We start from the raw sequence: 19,421 nt of genomic DNA on the forward strand, positions 1-19,421 counted from the left end.
AAATTGGGTTGACTTACAAGGAAACAGGACACACTTAGTAATTATGGCTTTGAGCTTTGAATACCCTTCTGATGACGCAAAACAATCCCAAATTGGGCATAAACCCTGATCTGAGCCTGTCTGGGACTCAGGTACGACCAGACCTGAGTAATCTGCAGAATTCTTATGTCTTCTACATCGCGTTTTCATTTCAGTAAATAAATTAAAGTGCATACTCATGTTAGATAAAACAGAGTCAAAAAAAAAAATAAAAAAAAATCATAGAATCATAGAGTGGTTAGAGTTGGAAGGGACCAGAAAGAGCATCCAGTGCCACCCCCTGCCCTGGGCAGGGACACCTCCCACCAGACCAGGTTGCTCCAAGCCCCCTCCAACCTGGCCTTGAACCCCTCCAGGGATGGGGCAGCCACAGCTTCTCTGGGCAACCTGGGCCAGTGAACAGGTTGAATCTTAATGGAAATCCTGTAAGTTTTCATAGATTTATAATCTTGCTAAAAATTTCAAGTTAAAAAGTGTATTTTTTTTGGAAGCTTCAGTTTTAGCATTCTGCTTTAATGAAATTATGTTTCATTATCCCACGTACTGCATAAACACTTCCAGTTATTACTGTTCCAGTTAAATAATACCAGGCGGAATTATTCTATTGATGTTGAAGGAAATAGAGTTGTCAAAACAATTCTTAACTATAAAATTAATAATATATATTTTTAAACAAATAATTAAATTCGGTAGCTTTTAGAGACAGCAGTAGCTCAGTTAATGATTCACAATCTGAGAGCAACAGGACTTTTTTCCAGGTCGCTGGAAAAAGTGAAACTATAAAAAAAAAAAAAAAGAAACAACAGTGAGGAACATTCTCTGGATTTGGGTTTGGGAAGGCATCGAACATTTCCCGTCACCTGGCAAGATCCACCCATTTGCACATGTAGGATGTCAACTCCCAGTGTTGTGACGATGCTGGAAGTAGCACTGCACCAGGAATTATTCCCAAACTGTTGCTGTTCTCAGTCATGACATGAATATCCGAGCTTTGCACTGCTTTGCTGCAGTTTTACTGGGACATGTACCCTTATTATTACTGGTTCCAATGAGAGAACCGAATATAAAACAAATTATAACTCAAACATGTAAAGAGGGTTTGAATGCCCTATGAATTATTTTTTTTCAGAAGATGGCACTATCTTCCAAAACAAAATTTTATCTCAAGAAAAGGAAAGCAAACGTGAAAGACCTTTAGAAGAGCAGCTACACTGCCCCAACAGTAAACCAGCCTGGGCTTCAGCTGCAGCAAGGCACATCCCTGCCTTATCCTGAAAATAAGAGCAAAGCCTTTAATTACAAAGCCTGAATCCCTCTCTGCAGAGAAAAGTGCTGCATTTAAGCCTCTGGAAGAAAGAAAAAGTTGAACAACTCTAGATTTTCCACTTTGCAGTACTAAATTGACATGACATTAAATTGCACACTTACAGAAAGAGCTTTTTCTAACACTTTCTGCCTCAGACGCATTCAGTGATAAATCCCCGTAAGTTGACTCATTGACACCGACTAACACGTCTCATCTCCGCCGTGACATCCACAAACAACAGGCTTATTGCTCCGACTCCTGCCACGAACATTATCAAGTATCACACAGAATAATTATCCTACTTCACATAAAAGCCTCTTCGATTCCAAGGCAAAGAGGAAAAATTAAAGAAAATTAATATTTCAAGATATTTGATCCTTACTAGTTTAAAGCCATAACTTTAACTGTATAGGAATATACTTTTTTCCTCTGGTAATTACTTTATATAGATTTCCACAAGATGGTGCTGTAGCCCTATTTCAGAAAATCACACCTTTTTCCTGGTGAATTGGTCAAACATTTAGAAAAAAAACTATTTATTTCATTGTTGGGATAACAAACAGTGATTTGCAGGGTCTATTTTCAATTAAAGAGCAAAACGTGTTCCCATCATCTAACCTTCCTTTTTTGAAGCAACTGGAAAAGTAAGTTTTATTGCAAAAGTCCCAAACCCCTCAACTGAAGTTTATATAACATAATGGATCACCGCACGTTCTTCTGTTTGTATATAAAATAAAGTCAATTTATATCCCATCTGGTTATAAAAAAAAAAAAAAATCATAATTACTGTTAAAACCTATAAATCACTTTTTACAGCATAATGTTAACCAGCTGCTTTTGCCTTCATTTGCAAACTCTGCCAAAAGAACCCACTGGTTTTATGAAATCAAACCCCCCAAAAAAGCCTTTTTAAGAGAAGTGAGTACTGTAGCACAAAGGATGTGTCGAATAATAAATAAATTTGATCAAAGACACGTGAGGTTTGATAATATAATGTCTATGGAAGTCTTACATCTACTTATGCCTCTAAAGAGAGATTTTAATATGGCTTTCAAATCCTAAAGATGTTGGGTATCTTTGGGTACTGGCTGGGCTCCATCTGTGCTGCTGGGCAGAGAACTAAAACGCTCATCACACCTCCTGCAGCCAAAGGCTCCGGACTTATTTCCACATTTAGATCAAACCCACCCTCGCTTTTGTCAATGTTAAATGGAAGCCATAACGTACTGGTGCTCTCAGCATCAATATTTATATTTAAAAAAACAAAAAAAACACACCAGCAAAAAAGGTACATATTTGAAATTGAGTATTTAAGTTTTCATTAAGACTTATTCCGCAGTACAGATGGTAAGAGGGTACGTAGGAAAAGCCTCGTGGGGGTAATACACACGTCCCAGCTGGAATGTTTCCAACAGGATGTAAACCCTGCACTTTAAGAACCACATTACTTAGCACCCCGCTAACAAGTGTCAACGCAGAAATACACCCCTGTAATGACTTCACTTCACAAAGCAGGGTGGGAAGCTATTCCAACAGTTTTAAAACCAAAAATTGAGGCTGAGGGGAACGGAATTAATACACAGACGCATTAGAAAATATTTATTCAAAGGAATAAAAGCACTGGTCATCATTACAAATTCTATATATTAAAAAATTAATGCTGTACAAACATACATATTAGTTTTGATATCCATAAAGTCTCCAGAGAGGAGGTCTGAAGACCAGGGCTTTCAGGTCTTCTCAGAGGTGTTGCTTGAGGTTTTCAACAATTCTGAGGTTTCTTCAATTCTGAAAATAAATTTTGTTTATACACACACGCTTATTAAAATACAGTAAAAAATAACTGACTCACCTTTAACTTTCTAATGAACTGAAAATACTAACAAGCAACACAAACCTTAAGTTTCCTCATCCCTCCTCTGCAATTGGTTGGAATTTAAATGCCTACCACATCTCCATAAACTTTAAGTTTACATAAAGAAAGAAGTAACCCACACAATAATATTAAATCACAAAAAAAAGGCTACAGCCTTTGTTTTCCAGGCCAGGTGCTTAGAGAAAAGAAATCTCCCGCTAAAGAAATACTATACAGCAATATTTTTCTCCTCAAGTGTAAAAAAAAAAAAATTTTACTAAAAATAATGTCATTACAGATCTCAGGACTAGTATGAAATACACCTTGACACAGTTATTGCAATGCTTAGGCTGAAATTGATTTTACTTTTCCTTAAATAATAAAAAACAGAGTTAAGACCTTGTAGTTATTTTTCAGGAAGAGAAGGTGCAGGGAATTCCTACCAGAAGATAAATAATATTCCTATTCCTTGTCAAGCAGATTCTAAACACTCTTTAATCTCTAGTTAATACTATTAAGGCGGCTTTCTATTGCTTTTTAGAAACCAAAACAGTGACTCATCCCACAAACACAGGGCCGTAGGTGGATTTATTATCCGGGGGGGTCATAAGGAAATGCCACACCTGACGCAGAGACCTTTGAGGTTTGGAACACAGATGTACGATCTCTCTGTGCCTCAGTCCAGCACAGCTCCCTCCCGGGAAAGGAATTCCTCCTGCCCTTTCCCATTACTTACATTTTCCTTATCCTTTCCATTCTTTGCCTTGTTGTCTCCTGCAATTTAAAAGCAACAAAGTCAGCAAACTCTTCAAAGCAAACATTCTTCAGATGGACTTCCCACCTGAAAAATCCATAGGGAAAAATGTGACTTTTAAGCAGTGTTTGCGTATCCGAAGGATTTGTACGAGACAGACCTCGCCGTAGCTTTGCAGTTTCCGTGTTTTTCACCACTAGTTTATACAACTAAAACTAATGCTTACTTGTTCTCTTGACCTCAGAAAGGAACCAACTAAGGATTTGCCAGTTTTACTCACCTTTGAGAGGTCTGTCAGCTCGGGAGAACGGACGGTGGTGGCTTCGGGAGAGGGGTCTGTGGGTAACGGCGAGCTGCGTCCAGGCGGCTGGTGGAGCCTCTTGGGCCTCTCCTCCTTCCTCTCTCTGTCTGTGGGGAAAGACTCGGGTTTTGTGTCACCTCTGCCTTTTTGCTCTCCTATTGCAAGGTCAGCTTTCAGAGAGCTTGATTTACAGGATGGACTAACAGAAGAGAGTGCATTGTTTAGAGAGGGGAGGGGCAAAGAAAAGCTACTGGTGAGGGTCCAAAATAGGCTTCTCATTTTCTTAAACCAAGGGAAGTGCAGAATATTGTGTATGACACACAAGACAAATCCCAAAGAGATCCCTAGGAATGCTGCCTTTATTCCGATTACAGTAAAATCAACATTTAATAAAGTCTAATTACTGGGTCAAACGTTTTAGAGTAATTTCAAAGTTTGCCTGATTTTTATTGTAAACTACCTGTTCAAACACGTCTTTAATTTGTGCTAAGTGCTGTCTTAGAAGCATTAGAAATATGAACAAAATCATCACCTTCTTGCTTAGCTTAAAATTTGTATCAAGCTCTTGCTGTTTCCCAAGCTCTCTTCCCTCTGGGATAGGTTTAGCATCCACTCAGCAGAAACACACTTTTTTCCTACATTGGGAAAGGCTTTGATAATCTTTGCAATTTTAGAATTCTATTGTCAGGGAGGGGAATTTAGTATTTAGAGAGAAAAAGTGTTTCCATACCTTTATATTCTTAGTAAGGCCACCACCTATGGCTCCTACCTTTGGAAAATGTTTAGCTACACTATTCCGTATTTAAAATCATATTAAATTATTTTAAATCAATTAAAATTAAAATTTTTTCTTCTGTACAGCTGTGATTCCTGAAGACCACTACAACCAAGGAGAATCAAAGCATCCGAGTACAGTGCATCTCAGATACAAGAGTTCAGACCGGCTGCACAACTCGCATGCCTAAAATTTCCTGAATCATATTTTAGAAGAAACAGGAATAACAAATTCAGAAGAATTCTAGAAGTCTGAAAACATAGAAATTCTCTCTCAAAGCCCGTCAGCCTGCCTACAGATGCCTGACTGACTACGAAGCCTTCAAGTGCCAGTAACATACCACTAACCTTACAAAAGGCAGTTAAACACATTGCGAACTTTAAGGTCTGTAAAAAGAAGGTCCCATTTCTGAGACTACAAAATTAAAACAAACTTTGACATAACCAGGAAACTGCCTTCCTAATTTCCATGGAAACTGGGTTACCGAGAGCCCCTTTTAATTTCAATGCAACAGCCCAACACTGGACAAAAATGTCTACTAAGTGAGAACGGGAAATAGAATATTCTCCTTACTACTACTTCTCCTACTACTCTCCGTACTGCTAACAGCTGCCATAGGGGAAACAGGCCTAATTAATAAAGATAACGATGTAAGGTAAGGGCTAAAGAGCTACCATTGAGGAAGAGAGAAAAATTACTTATGGTCAGGGGAATGTTTTTAATTTCTTTCCCGCTTAAAATACAAGAAATAAACGAAACAATGAACTTTATCAAAATTAAGTTGGAAATGGGAGAAAAAAGGTTGTCTCGCTCTTCAAAATAAGAAAGTTTAGCAGAAACGTTCGTTGGAGAGCCGCAAACTGCTTCCAAAGGGATGGGACTATAGAGAACATCCAGCACTAATTTGAAAAACAACACAAATTATGAATGAAAAAGCCCTGATTTGTCCTGAGTCCCATTATAAAAGTAAAAATCAATATCATAAATGTGACACTATTTGATTGTAACAAACACGTGGCAGCAGATATAACTCCTGTGCTTACAAATAGTTTATTTTTAAAACATTATGATAATGAAACTGCTCTGGAGAGCAGATACCATCATTGTTTTTCAGAGCTTTAGCTATAGCACCTTAATTAAATTTGCATCTTTGAGATTTTTAGTAGAGTTGTTTGTAACTATTAATTACTATTGCTGTATATTTTCATTAATGCTTTAAAGATTATTTATTTCAGTAAATAAAGCTTCTAAAGAATAAAATACAAACACGAAATGACCAGCAGGTTAATTTCTATCTTGCAGCATGCATTTAAATTCAGAGGTCGCTAAATTGCAATTGTCTACTTAAAAACCACTATTTTATTCAATCAAGGTCAGAAGAAGCATTTAGCATAGGATGTTAATTAAAAAGAAAAGCATTAATACTCACCAGGAGAAACTGGAATCCGACTAGAAGTACATTCTTGGCTTATATTGCTGAAGTCTGTAGGGAAGTCCCTCTGAAATACAAGTTGTCTGCATTTTAGCCACATACCCTCTTTAAATCATTGACTGAACAAAAGTATATTTAAGTACTAATTATGTACGCATTTGCTACACCACCCGGGTATGTTGGCACTGCACAAATGTCTTTACAGGACTAATTTTGGGGTTTTTTTTAATCCAAAATTTCCATACAGCCATTGCATTAAAAAACTAAGTTTATTTCACAGGGCCCTTTTTAGTATCAATATTGCTGTTCGCAAACAGGTCAAATCTGGGTCCAAATATCCATCTAACCTGGGTGTGAGCAGAATGAACAGTCAGCCTGGGCCAACAATTACATCTTGACAGGGACCTTCACAAAATCAGTGCACCTTCTACTTCTGGCTGATATTGAGAAATGCAGCTCCTCTGTCCTAAAATTTCAGCCTGTAGAAATTCATTCCACTTAAATGCTTAGAACTCAAAAGTCTGCCGTAAGCTACTTTCCCAGGCTCCTAAATGAGAGGGCCCTTCTAAGAAAGGTTCTCAGTTTAACTCAATCCACCTTAGAAAAGGTTGTTCACAAACAAGGAAACAAAATTGATGTTATATTAACAATAACTGGTTTTGAGTGCGGTTTTCTAATTTCGAAATTAAAAAATCCAGACTTTTTTCATTAATATGCTATCGTTACGATTTAAAAATCTTAGCCTTTGGTAAAGTATATCACTTTGGGGAATATTATAGCCAAGTATGTGAATGAAGGATAAATAGTAGGTATTGTGTGGGAAGAAGCTGGAGAAAACTATAATAATGGATCTCTCTTAAAAAAAAAAAAGTTTAAAAAAAAAAACCAGCTATCTGCACTGACTGCTTCTGCTCAGTTCCTTTGACTGAAATGGATTTGGTAGCTTTGAGAGGTTCCCAGAGCTAAATGCACAGCTGCTGCTGCTTTGGCAGCAGGGCAAGCCAGACCTTGGAGTGTTCCTGCTACGCTGGCCGGAGGCCAAGGCTTCCCTGGAAAACGCAAGAGGAAGAAGAAAGGCGTAATTCTGAATTGCTTCTATATCTGTGCAGCACGACTGGGATGGAATGTCACGAAACAAAGAGGCAGCAATTCTCTGGCCCAAAGGATTATTTCTTGGCAGTTTTCAAACGCCTATTGCAAAAAAGTTCGGGTTTTGAAGACTTTTTAATATAAAAACCAGCTTATTTTGCTTTGAAAAAAGACAAGCAACAATGCCACACACAAACTACATTTAAACTTCTTTCTGCAGATGACTCCTTTCAGTAACATGCAGTACAGAAATATAATTAACTTAACATTAATATCACTCAAAAATTTCCATTAAGTATTTTCCAAATACTATTCCAAACCTTTGAAGAACTGCAATAAACATGTTACTTAAGTAATAATAAACCAAATTTACAAAAGGAAAAGAACAAGCTTAGTCTGCAATACAAGCTTGAGAATGTCAATCCTTATCACTTGAGCTCCGGCCTTTAGAAATAACCCAGTGCTCAGCCCGAACACTTCTTTATTTCAAGATTTTATACACCTACCACACTTTCAGGGCACAAAGGGAAAAAAGAAAAAAGTGTCTTGTATACTAGTATTACCAACATTTTCAAGTTTGCAGGGCCAACAACACACACAGAGCTCCCGGTTACAAATAAATTCAACATTTTTACAACTACAGAGGAAAACGCAACGCTCATCAACTATTTTCCACAAGGGTTGTTAACTTCTGGAAAGCATCTGAAGGATACACGAGATACACATGCAAATACCTTTGAAATTAAGCATGTGATCACAAAGTTGATGCTAGGGTTCACTGCATCTCAAAATCCTGACATGTGTACATATATGAAATTATACAGTGTGCATTCAAGGACCTTTCAACACCATAAGAAATAACCCAGAGTCTTAATTCAACAAAATACTTGATTTGTTCTGACAAATACGCCAAACGTAGCCACATCACAACAATAGCACTTTCACAGATTTATAAATGCAATTAGTATAACGGACAAGAAACAGGAAAGAGGGAAGGGGGAGTGCAAAGAAGAGAAATATCATCGATTAGGCTAGAAATTTCAAAGAGCCACAAACTAAGACTAAAAAATTTGTTTTTCTATTAACCTTGTATTTTCCATCGAGCATACTGTCTATTTTTGTCAATGCTAGTTATACATAGAATGAAGAATTAATCTTCCAGAGGAAATATCTGCATCTGATTAGAGTCCGGAGAATTAAAAAATGTAATTGTATCAACAGTAACAACATTTGCAGGCCAGTATAAGAAATTCAGAATAATGCAGACCAGAATAAGGAAACCCTGAAATGTGTCAGTAGCATGATGAAACTCTTAACTACAGAAACATCAGGCTTTCAAAGACAGCATAATTAAGAGTCTTCAAAAGCCTCCTCCTACAATTTCACTAGGAAATAAAAACACACACAGTTTAAAAAAAAAAAAATAGGCTTAGCTAAACCTGCTGTTCCTGCAAGGAAAGAATTTCCAGAGAGCTTTGCTTCAGAGAACATGAGAAAAAAAACCAGCACTTAACAACAGTTAAGAAAAAAAAAATACCACCAACTCCCTAAACAGCACTTCCATTCCAATCACGCCTTTAAAAACAGGAAAAAAACGCTCATCAGAAGGCAGGACAAGCAGAAAGAGGCTGAAAAAAAAACCTGTGTCTGGGCAATTTTTGCTATAGAAAAAAAACCCAGACGTTAACATACCTTTTTGGCTTGCAACAACAGTTGTGTTTCGAGAAGCAAAACTCGACTCAACAAGTTATTCCAATCCTTCTCGTCTATGATCACCTTCCCTTTCAGTTTCTCTTCTAAAACATGCAGTTTGTCTTCCATCCAGTCCAGCTTCTGAAGCTTCTCCTGGCAATCAGCAAGCTGGCTCTTGAGGAACTCCAGCTGAGAATTATCTTCTATGGCCTGGAAATACAGATAAGAACACATGACCTCTGATTTCAAAACCGATATAATTCATCATTTGATCAATGAAATTAAGTGGAATCTTCCTCCAATTCAGTAACCACATTCTGTTCTATTAGAAAATTATTTTTCTTTCAGAATTGCCATAATAGGAATATTTGTGGAACTTGGCTTTTAAAAGAAACTGTTGACAGAACTGGCTCTTGGAAGTGCAGTAAATTATAACTGACTTTTTAAATATATTTATTATATATCTGTCAGTTATACCTAAGGAGCATCCAGCTATCTTGTAAAAACCTTTGTCCTTTAGAAAAGTCCTGTAAGAAAAGTTAAGAATACATGCAGACAGCATCTTAAAATAAGAGTTCTTACTTGTTCGCCTTTAACTTCCACAACATCATGATCTAGGAACAATTCCTCTTCATCACCTCCCTGTGCTGGAAGGGGGAGTGGATGAAGGTTATCAGTAACTTCATTTCCTGTGTGCCGCTCTACCTGAGGCTTCTTTTGAGTATGTTGAAAAAAAAAAAAAAAAATTAAAAAATTCACTGGTGTTATTCACTACAAGAACATTTCAATTAATCAGCCAAGTAACTGACAGAAAAGACCTACCAGTTTAGTATTTATTTATTTAAAGTTGACAAGCTTATCCCAACCAGCTGCAGAACACAGAAAGCAACAGCAGGCAGTTTAACTTTAAAAAAATCGTATAGACATGAAACTGTAAAACAAGTATGGAGAGACGCTACCATATGTACTGTGTACCCTGGTTTCCTTCCATAAAGGGTAATGAAGGCATTAATGTCCTCTTGTATTGTAAGGTGTGTTATATTTCTAAGCGTGGATTGGGAGGTATGAACCTCCCTGTATGTGTTAATATACGTGTAGACAGTTCCAACATCAAAACCACCACTCAAACAATCAGAAAATAAGAAGTTTAACTAGGAAGATTAGAACTCTCACTTTTTCTTGACAGCAAAATAGCCCTATTTGCTACACATTTCATTTCCTTTGAATGCTTCCCTCGGAGAGAAAAATGAGAGACACAAATTTTGCCTTTCTTTGTGTCCCGTCACAAAACAAAACAGATTACCTAATGATTAAGAACCCACAATTACAGCTTCCTAGATGTTTTAGTGAAGCTGAAACTCTCCTCTTCCAGGGAATTCTTAATACGCTCCCATCTACCCCCCTCCAGTTCTACCATTCAACAACCAGAAGTGCCAGAGAAATCATTCAACATATTTTCTTTGTGAAGTTTTCCTTGCTGCTAAGAGCAGCATTTTCCTTCTAATTAGAAATCACCAACATTTAATGGGCAGTCCCAGTCCTAAAAGTTTTGTGCAATTTTACTTTAGCAGAAAATACCAGGAAAACTGTCTCTTCCACAGGCCAAGAGCAGCGTAACATAAAATCAAGTGTTACTCTTGTAAAACTGAAGCCAAGAGGAACGTTACACTGGTCTGATCAAACATGAAGACCTAAACAAAAGCAGATATTGCTGAAAGAGCCTGACTCGATACAAACGAGATTCACCTTTAGACATACAACATAAAAACTAATTTCCTACCTGTTTGGAATTCAGAGCGCTGCCACTAGGAACAGTGAGGACATTCTCACAATTTGACCATACTTCACATTTAAAACATCTGAGTTTTTTCCTTGTTTGGGATTTAACCTTCAAAGTGCAAGGGAGAAAAATATTATACATTCTGCTTCTAACACAGGAATATTTTCAAGGCTGGATACGGGGATGGGATGATACATCCCATTTTCTACCATCAGTAAGAGGCAGGAATATTGCATGGCACATACACAAACACATTTAAACATCTGCAGCATAATAATGTCTAAAAACCTTTAGGTATGACCCAAACTTACAGAGAAAACAGATCTGGAAGTGAAAGACATGTTCATACACTCATTAACACCTAAGCAAGGCTGCATCAAAGCTGGTTGTAAAGAGAAAAGGCAACTTGCACTAGAGTTTAAAGACAAATATGAAAGAAATGTAGTTATGCCCCTAAAAGTAACAAATGAAATATACAGAAGTCCTGAAGACTGTTACAAACTCAAACAAAATCCTGTCAAATATGAAGATTGAAAATTCCTTTTATTAAAGCATACACTGATACACAACATACACTGGTGAAAAATAGTGTCTTAACAATGTAGGGCAAATATGAGTAATGAAAATAATCCTATATGAGATGTATACCACTGAAACACAAATACAAGCATCATGTTTGAGTTAAATGTTACCAGAACTTCAACACATCAGATGGTATTTGCTTTGGTTTTAAATCTATCTGAAAAGTCTACTGAATTAGGCAAATATTCACTGTGTTGAGAAGTGCAAAGGAAAATATATCACTTACTGTAAAGTTATCAAGTACTAGATTAATCTTAATTCAAGTATTTTTTTGTTTATACTATGAAGCATTGGCAGTTGCGTGTCTTTTGTATTCCTGATAGCGCTCAAGCGTCTTACAATGGAACTTTAGACTTGTTTTCCCCCTATTTTGACCATCAGCGATGCTGCACCTTCAAATAAACTGTTTTTTAGCTTCCCCCTGCAGCACCAGGCATGTCAAAAGCAGCTTATCTCATAAGAAAGTTACAATTTAATCAGTACCTTATTCAAGTTACTTAATTCCTTATGTTTTTTCACCACACAGTTGATGATGTCGCAAACAATCTGCATTTTTCTTTCCGCAAAGCCAAACTGAAGAAACTGCTGTTTTGTTAAAACTGGTTTATATTGAAACTGATCTCGAAGCAGCTGCAACAAGAGAAGAGTTTACTTTGCTTTCAAAACCACCACACAATTTGTGGTAGAAACAGACTGCTCAGGCTCTTAATTTTCTACAATCTTTTCTTTCATTCTGCTCTTGAGCAGCTAAACCTTTTCTCGTTTGGTTATTTACATATTCTCAGCTGTTTCCTCTAACTAGACTTCCAACACAACTCCTCCAGAAACATTTCATTCCCATCACTCTTCTAAAGTTTAACTCGGCGTCTTAAGATTCATAAAATAAATGACTGTAGACATTAATATTTAAGGACTTAAACAAAAAGTTTCCGAAGTGAAGGCACAAGAAGAAGTTGTGTTAATCTCAGCAAATGCGTCAGAGGGCTTAAGTGAGGCTCCCACAGAGACTCTTTTGTGAAGGAGCCTCTGTCCTCCTCGAGGAAAACGAGCCTGAATAAGCCAGTACTCAACGCACCAAGTCACCTTTTATAAAAATGTGCTTATGGATAGTTTTAGGTATGATTCAAACTTATTTTCATTCAGTTAAGAATTTGGTTCCAATTAATAATTATTTTTAATTAATAAATTAATAAACTGTTAAATACTGGACTGTATATATTAATATGGTATGGTGTGTTAAAATAGCTGTATTTTTTAATCGTGCTTTCATCACAATTACTGAAGTTTGCTGGGATTTTTTGCTAGCTATGATTTCCTCCAAGGTCACTTTTATAGAAGTGTAATAAATATTTTGGTTTTATTCAAAACTAACATAAAACAATAATACTTCTGTTTCTGCAAGTGTCTCAAAATATTTAGCTAACAATATCCATCCCGATTTTCATAACATTATAAATAAAGATTTACCACGTAGTGACTTACTACTCATTTTAAATCCGAACAGAATTACAATTCACATTCATTGCCAAAAATCTTCCTTTTCTAGTAATACTCAAAGTAGATGTTTCATTCTTAGCAGGCCACACTCAAAACTGTGTCTCCTCTGCAAAGAACACGAAGAGAGATACCTTATAAATAGCTTCAATAAAACGCAAGTCACTTTTTGCTGCGAGTTCCACGTCGCACTTCACCAAAAGCTCCGCTATGTGAGTTGAAAAGGATGTAAAACAATAGCTGATGATGGGTAAAAATGCAGCTGGGTCACCCTTTACTAACCTAGTGAGAAACAAAAACATTTTACACAGCAGAAGATAACAAAAGCTTTTCATTACATTAATTCAAACGTTTCACTTGAAAGGTGTTTTAATATCGCAGAATGTTATATACAACTATCTCCTTCATTTTAAGGTTTTTTCCAGGCATCTCTCATTCAGCAGCCTTTACTGTTATCTGTAAAACGCTCAAAACAACATTTTTGTGACCCTCATATAATTGCAACATTGTCAGGTCTAAAGCCCACCAGCATTTCCATCTCAAGATTCAACCCCTTTTTATCGTAATCCTTACAGGCTGAAACGTCCTGGAGAAAGTTTTGGTAGCACTTACAAAGAAATTATAAAAGTGAGAGATTAATAAAAAAAAAAAAAAAGAGAGAGAAAAAATAACATCACAAAAAAGAAGAAAGCAAAGCAAGATAATCAGACAGTTCAAGAATATTCTAAGGACTGCTCAGCACAGCAAAACTGCATCCTTTTATCTTCCAGTTCATACGTATCAAACCCCAGCTTCCCCCAGACACATGCTCTGCTTACTCATCCCTGGCTGCAACGCTAATATTTATACACATCTTCTTTACTCTTCTCACTGTCATATGTATCAGCATAAATTTATTCACGCTGCCACTTACACTGTGTAATCCACATCTCTTGGATAATTTAACAGGCGAAGTCCTTGTTCTATTTTTCTTATACTTCCTTTTAGGTCTCCCGTTGCCATTATTCCAAATGCTATTCTTCTTTCAGATTACAAAATAAATGTAATATAGTACATTCTCCTGCTTAAAAAGAAAAGGTACACAAAAGTTACAAAATGCAATAGAATTATCACTGAAATTCAAAGGTTTTCACTCCTCTTTTCTAGACACTACTATTTCCAAAGTGTTACAATACAGCACAGAGCTAGGGCTTGATACCAATTATTATCAGTCATCATTTCCATTCATTCTAAATGGGATCAATTAGTAACCCTCAATCCAATCAACCAGCAAAGCTCTTTACATTTAAAAGATATCTGAAAGCATATTAAGAATTTAGGGTTGGCTAAATCCACTAAAACTGAGGGAAAACAAGTTTCTGTGCTGTTTCAAAGGCGTGGAAGCTCCAGAAGCAGTGAAAACCTTCTGCATTTTTCAGTTTTTTTGCTGCTTTTTAGTCTTTTCTTCACCTGGCCCCAAGAGCCATGTTTGGATGTATAAACACCAGAAGGCAGGACTAGCAACTCATCACAGAATATACCTCTCTATTTAGCTGATGCATTAAATACACTTAAAATTGTTTGGGGGGTGGGGGGGGTGGGTGGGAGTGGGGGGTGTTAACAGACTGTGGGTATTTCAAAATAGGTGCGAATTTACTGGCATGATAACCAAAAGGTTTTTGTTTAACTTCCACATTGTAACACGCAAGTTGAGAGATCCCACAGAAGAAAAAGACTCATTTAAGGACACAGTGCAAAAGGTGCCTTTCTCCCTGCAGAACTGTCCTGCAAGGAAAGTGAAGAAAGAAAAAAATGGAAAAAAAAAAAAGTGGGAAAAAATAAACCAAAACAATAAAGAATCACCAAAGCATGAAATCACCATCATCCAAATCAGTTTTCAGATCTATCAGAAGGATAAATAAGAACTGATCAGTAAATTCTTAAATGGAGGGAGAGGAAACTGTGGAGAGGAAAATAAAATTTAAAAAATAAATAAATTGCTGTAAGAGATCCAAAAAATACTGGCAACTCCCCCTCGCTGGCAGACAGTACAAAGACAGACCTGAAGCAGCACCTTCAAATACCAGTATTAACAATAATCTTAAAGAACTTTGTCTCTCACTCCACTGCTTCAAAATACATTTATATTTAGAGACAGGCTAAGAGTACTATTTACTGTATCTTGCACACGTTTGTTTATAAGCAGCCAATATTAGTTTTTCTCCAACTCGACACCTTTAAAGACTGGATGACAGACCAGCTCTTAAGACACAGCTGAAAACAAGTGGCCTGCATCTGAGCTCTCTGGACGTACCGAGAGAACTTGAGGAAGCCCATTAGTAAACAGCTAAACTCAGTGGTTTTTGGACTGGTTAGAGAAGAAACAAGGAGGGGGAAAGTACAGAAAGTTGACACTTCTCACAAAAAAAGTTCTCCTTCCTCTCATCCTTGAGATTTGCTTGTGACTGGCTCAATCCTCTACAGTACTTCCTCTAAAAGCCGTGGTAAGAGTAATGATATCAGCTATAAAACAGAAACTTACTGTTGATTTTTTCTCCTAGAATCTGGGAGATAATTGCCTGCTGCTGTCTTCACTGAATTTCTTTCCTCGCCAGAAAACAAATACTTTGAAGCCTACCCATCCAGGCAGCTAAGAGGCATTGCCTGACAGCCTATATGTATTAAGGGATTGTCTCAAGACACAGAGTTTTATATAATTTCTCTTGCTGACACCCAGATTCGGACAAAAAATACCAAACAAAAGCTCCAAAGAGACTATGCCTAGCCTTGTCAGAAATCAACTCCGATGGGTACTCCAGTTTGCAGCTTTGTTATTTGGTCCTAATCATTAAAGCAATGAGTCTCTTTGAAAGGAACTCCTTGACAATACACAGTAAAAAAAAATATACATATATTTACAGTTAAAGCTTACATTCGCAATGGTCTAGGTTTGATTTGGTTTCTTTTTGGTTTTTTCCTTTTTTTTTTTTTCCTTCTTGTGTCATGGTTTAGTGATTTTTTTTTTAATCAAAGTTAGGTTGATGGTTGGACTAGATGATCTTAAAGGTCCCTTCCAACCCGGACAATTCTACGATTGTATGTTAAACACGTGTTCTGCCCTTGTTAAAATATTTTCTTCATATTTAATTATTAGGTTCTTTCTCCTTAAGCATTAGCTTCTGAGCTATTAGTCATGCTAAATATAAGTACACAACACTCATCGTTAAAGGCTGGGGACAATTTAACCTCAATTATTTGGAAACTGAGGCAGCTATTCTTTCTGCATTACCTAACAAAGTGATCCACCCTACAGTTCTGCCAATTGAACCAGACCTCAAGTTTCAAAGAGTCTGACATAAAACTGAAGCTCTAATTTGCAACGTAAATACTCATAGAAGACACTCTCATAGAAATTCATCTGATTGTATAGGCTGTCTCCCAAAAGCGTCAACAATCCTTTCTATACCTGACCTCTGGATGCAAAACCCAGCAACTACCATCACTACAAACTGAATCACAGAATGGTTTGGGTGGGAAGGGACCTTAAAGCCCCCCCAGTGCCACCCCCTGCCCTGAGCAGGGACACCTCCCACCAGACCAGGTTGCTCCAAGCCCCCTCCAACCTGGCCTTGAACCCCTCCAGGGATGGGGCAGCCACAGCTTCTCTGGGCAACCTGGGCCCGGGTCCCACCACCCTCACAGCAAAGAGCTTCTTCCTAATATCTAAAACTGAGAGGAGATAGCTTAAGGGATGATAAAATTCAGATAAAAAAAACAGAGCTAAGTTTGTAGAAAATACTTTAACATCCTGGGAAGGTGAACACTAAGAAGTGCCACAGGCCTGTATGAATTCATGACAGAGCAGTTACAGAACATCAGCTACCCAGAATAAAGTCAGGTACAACAAAGGTTTAAAAGGTAATAACCCAGAGCTGCAAATCGTTTAAAGAACAACTCTCAAAATCACAGGCGGTATTCAAAGAACTAATGAATGTCAAAAAAAAAAAAAAAAAAAAAAAAAAGCCAAAACCCCACCAAAAGGCAAACAACAAAACACAAAAAAAATATGCAAATCGTCAAGTATCTCGGTATCCCTAGAGCAGCCGGAGAGCGGCCCTCCCCTGCTCGGCCCCGGGGCTCGACGGCCCTGAGGGGCACGGGCACAGACGGCCACAGGCCGGGCCCCGAGGGGGGAGGACACCGACACCGCCCCTGCCGCTCACCCGCACCCTCCGCCGCAGGACCCAGCCGCCCCGCCGCCCCCCTCAGGGCCCACCGTCCCTCAGCCGCTCCCGGGCTCAGACCAAATCTGCCGCCGCCGCCACAGCCCAACGGTCGCTTCCGCTTCCCGCGCCACCCTCCGCGTGACGTCACTTCCACCAACAACAGCACACGTCACACCTGCCAAGCCAGGAGACGGGGTGGCGGCGGCCTCCCTGCGCGCCGGAGGGGCCTCCCTGGCTTCTCCGCCGCCTCTCCCCGCCGCCGGGGGCTGCCCAGCCCCGTCCCGCCCGGCGAGGCTCACACGCACCGACCCGGGGCCGGGCTCGTCGCGGCGGCGGTCGAGACCCCCAGCTCGCACAGGTACGGGCCGCCACCGGGTCCCCTCAGGCGAGCGCCGGCGGACGGACGGGCGGCGCATCCAATCAGGAGACGGGGTCATTGCGGGAGGACCAATGGCGCGCGGGGGGCGGCACCCGCGGGGCCAGGCCCGCAGGTGGGCGCTGAGGGAGAGCGGGCCGACCCCTGCCCCGGCTCAGGCCCAGGCCCAGGCCCCGGCCGGTCCCGGCTCCCCGCGGCGGGGAGAAGCGGGGCCCGGTGAGGCGTCGTCGTCCCCTCAGCTGGGGCAGGAGAGGCCGGGCTGTGGTGCTGCAACGGCCGGTGGGGTCGCCTGGGGTCGGGTCTGAGGGGCCCTGGCGTGAGGAGGACCGGGCAGGCCTCGGGCACGGGTGCAGCTGCCATGAACGGAGGTTCGGTCGCGATAACGTCGAAGGAAGGGATATTTACCTCTTTGGGTCGCACAGCAGCAGGCGTAGGGCTTGGCTGCCGTGAAGTGCTTACATCGAGAGTGCGTGTTGTGTTGTATTTAATAAAGCAGAAGCCAGTACAGCATTAATCATAGAATGGTTTGGGTGGGAAGGGACCTTAAAGACCACCCAGTGCCACCCCCTGCCCTGGGCAGGGACACCTCCCACCAGACCAGGTTGCTCCAAGCCCCCTCCAACCTGGCCTTGAACCCCTCCAGGGATGGGGCAGCCACAGCTTCTCTGGGCAACCTGGGCCAGGCTCTCACCACCCTCACAGCAAAGAAGTTCTTCCCCAGATCTCATCTCAATCTCCCCTCTTTCAGTGTCAAACCTAGCTTACATTTAGCTTTTAGTATCCTGTCATGCTCTTCAAAGAATTTATTATGAGGTAACAAGGTAACATGAAGAAGACGTGATTAAAATAGAAATCAGACTCAGACAGATATCTGACAGACAAAAAATCAGCAATTTATAAATGAGCTTGATGTTGTTTTTACTATGATAGTTATTACTGCCAAACTGTCAAGATGTTTCAATTATTAGATAAAGTTACATAATTGGAAGTTTGGAAACATACATTTAAGTGGCCTGTTGAATCTGGAAATTGAAAATGTATGCTCAAAATACTTTAAAAACATAGTCTGGACACCATTGCTTAAAGGGCTTTATAATAACAATGAGTTTACTCATCTGGTTTTATGAGTGAGTTCTCAAAGCATTCATCCTGGATTGCTACAAAGCAGTGAGGAAAATAAGATGTGATTTCACAAATGGCCTATAAGCTGCTGAATAGCTACATGCAAATTAAAGCTTGTGGGTTTCCGGCAGCTGGTTCTAGAATGGCTTAAATTTTGTCTCGCTTTGTTTCTTCTCGGAAATTTCTTCAGTTGGTATTGAAAATAGAAACTATATATTTTTTTATCATTTTTTATCTTTAAAAAGACTTTTGAAATTATTTCTGCAGAGCCATTTTATGTGTAAGTATATGAATACATTATCAGCAGGCTAGTTTCTTAAATAACACAGGATTTGTTTTCTGTCTTAGAGTCGCTTTCTAGTGTTAAATAATTTAGAAGTGATTATGTTGTTGGTGTTGGATCATAATTAGCTTTTGTGTGGGGTGAAAAACGCTGTGAGCGCCAGTGAAAACTGTTGATATTCCTGTTAGCTCAGCATTCCTCAATGGAATGTATTTTGTGAACAGGAACTTCTAGCTGAATATTACAGTAAACATATTAAACTAGCAACTCAAATTTGGGTGTTTGATTTAGGGCTAAGTAGCCTTGAGTAGGAAAACTTGGTCCTCTGCATTTCCT

The 19,421-nt window shown here is 39.1% G+C and overlaps 1 protein-coding gene across 1 annotated transcript; it reads right to left on the bottom strand.

The window, feature by feature from the left end:
* Positions 1-2,919: 2,919 nt before the first annotated feature.
* On the bottom strand, positions 2,920-17,428 carry CEP44 (centrosomal protein 44). The gene is made up of 11 exons (XM_074154923.1): positions 17,355-17,428; positions 14,013-14,159; positions 13,234-13,381; positions 12,089-12,235; positions 11,024-11,131; positions 9,826-9,957; positions 9,244-9,453; positions 6,460-6,529; positions 4,235-4,362; positions 3,937-3,974; positions 2,920-3,133 (listed from the first exon to the last, which is right to left on the bottom strand). The coding sequence occupies exons 2-11, from the start codon at positions 14,099-14,101 to the stop codon at positions 3,076-3,078; spliced, it is 1,128 nt and encodes a 375-aa protein (XP_074011024.1). The 5' UTR covers positions 14,102-14,159; positions 17,355-17,428; the 3' UTR covers positions 2,920-3,075.
* Positions 17,429-19,421: the final 1,993 nt, after the last annotated feature.

This window comes from Numenius arquata, chromosome 10, assembly GCF_964106895.1.
Source record: "Numenius arquata chromosome 10, bNumArq3.hap1.1, whole genome shotgun sequence".
Classification (NCBI taxonomy): domain Eukaryota; kingdom Metazoa; phylum Chordata; class Aves; order Charadriiformes; family Scolopacidae; genus Numenius; species Numenius arquata.

What these genes read in the sequence shown, in the direction of transcription:
- CEP44 (XM_074154923.1), bottom strand. Translation starts at nt 14,101, where the DNA reads ATGGCAACGGGAGACCTAAAAGGAAGTATAAGAAAAATAGAACAAGGA. An exon ending in TTATTGAAGCTATTTATAAG is followed by an intron (nt 12,236 to 13,233) that starts GTATCTCTCTTC and finishes CTCTTGTTGCAG; the next exon opens with CTGCTTCGAGATCAGTTTCA. An exon ending in AGCTGACAGACCTCTCAAAG is followed by an intron (nt 3,975 to 4,234) that starts GTGAGTAAAACT and finishes TTTAAATTGCAG; the next exon opens with GAGACAACAAGGCAAAGAAT.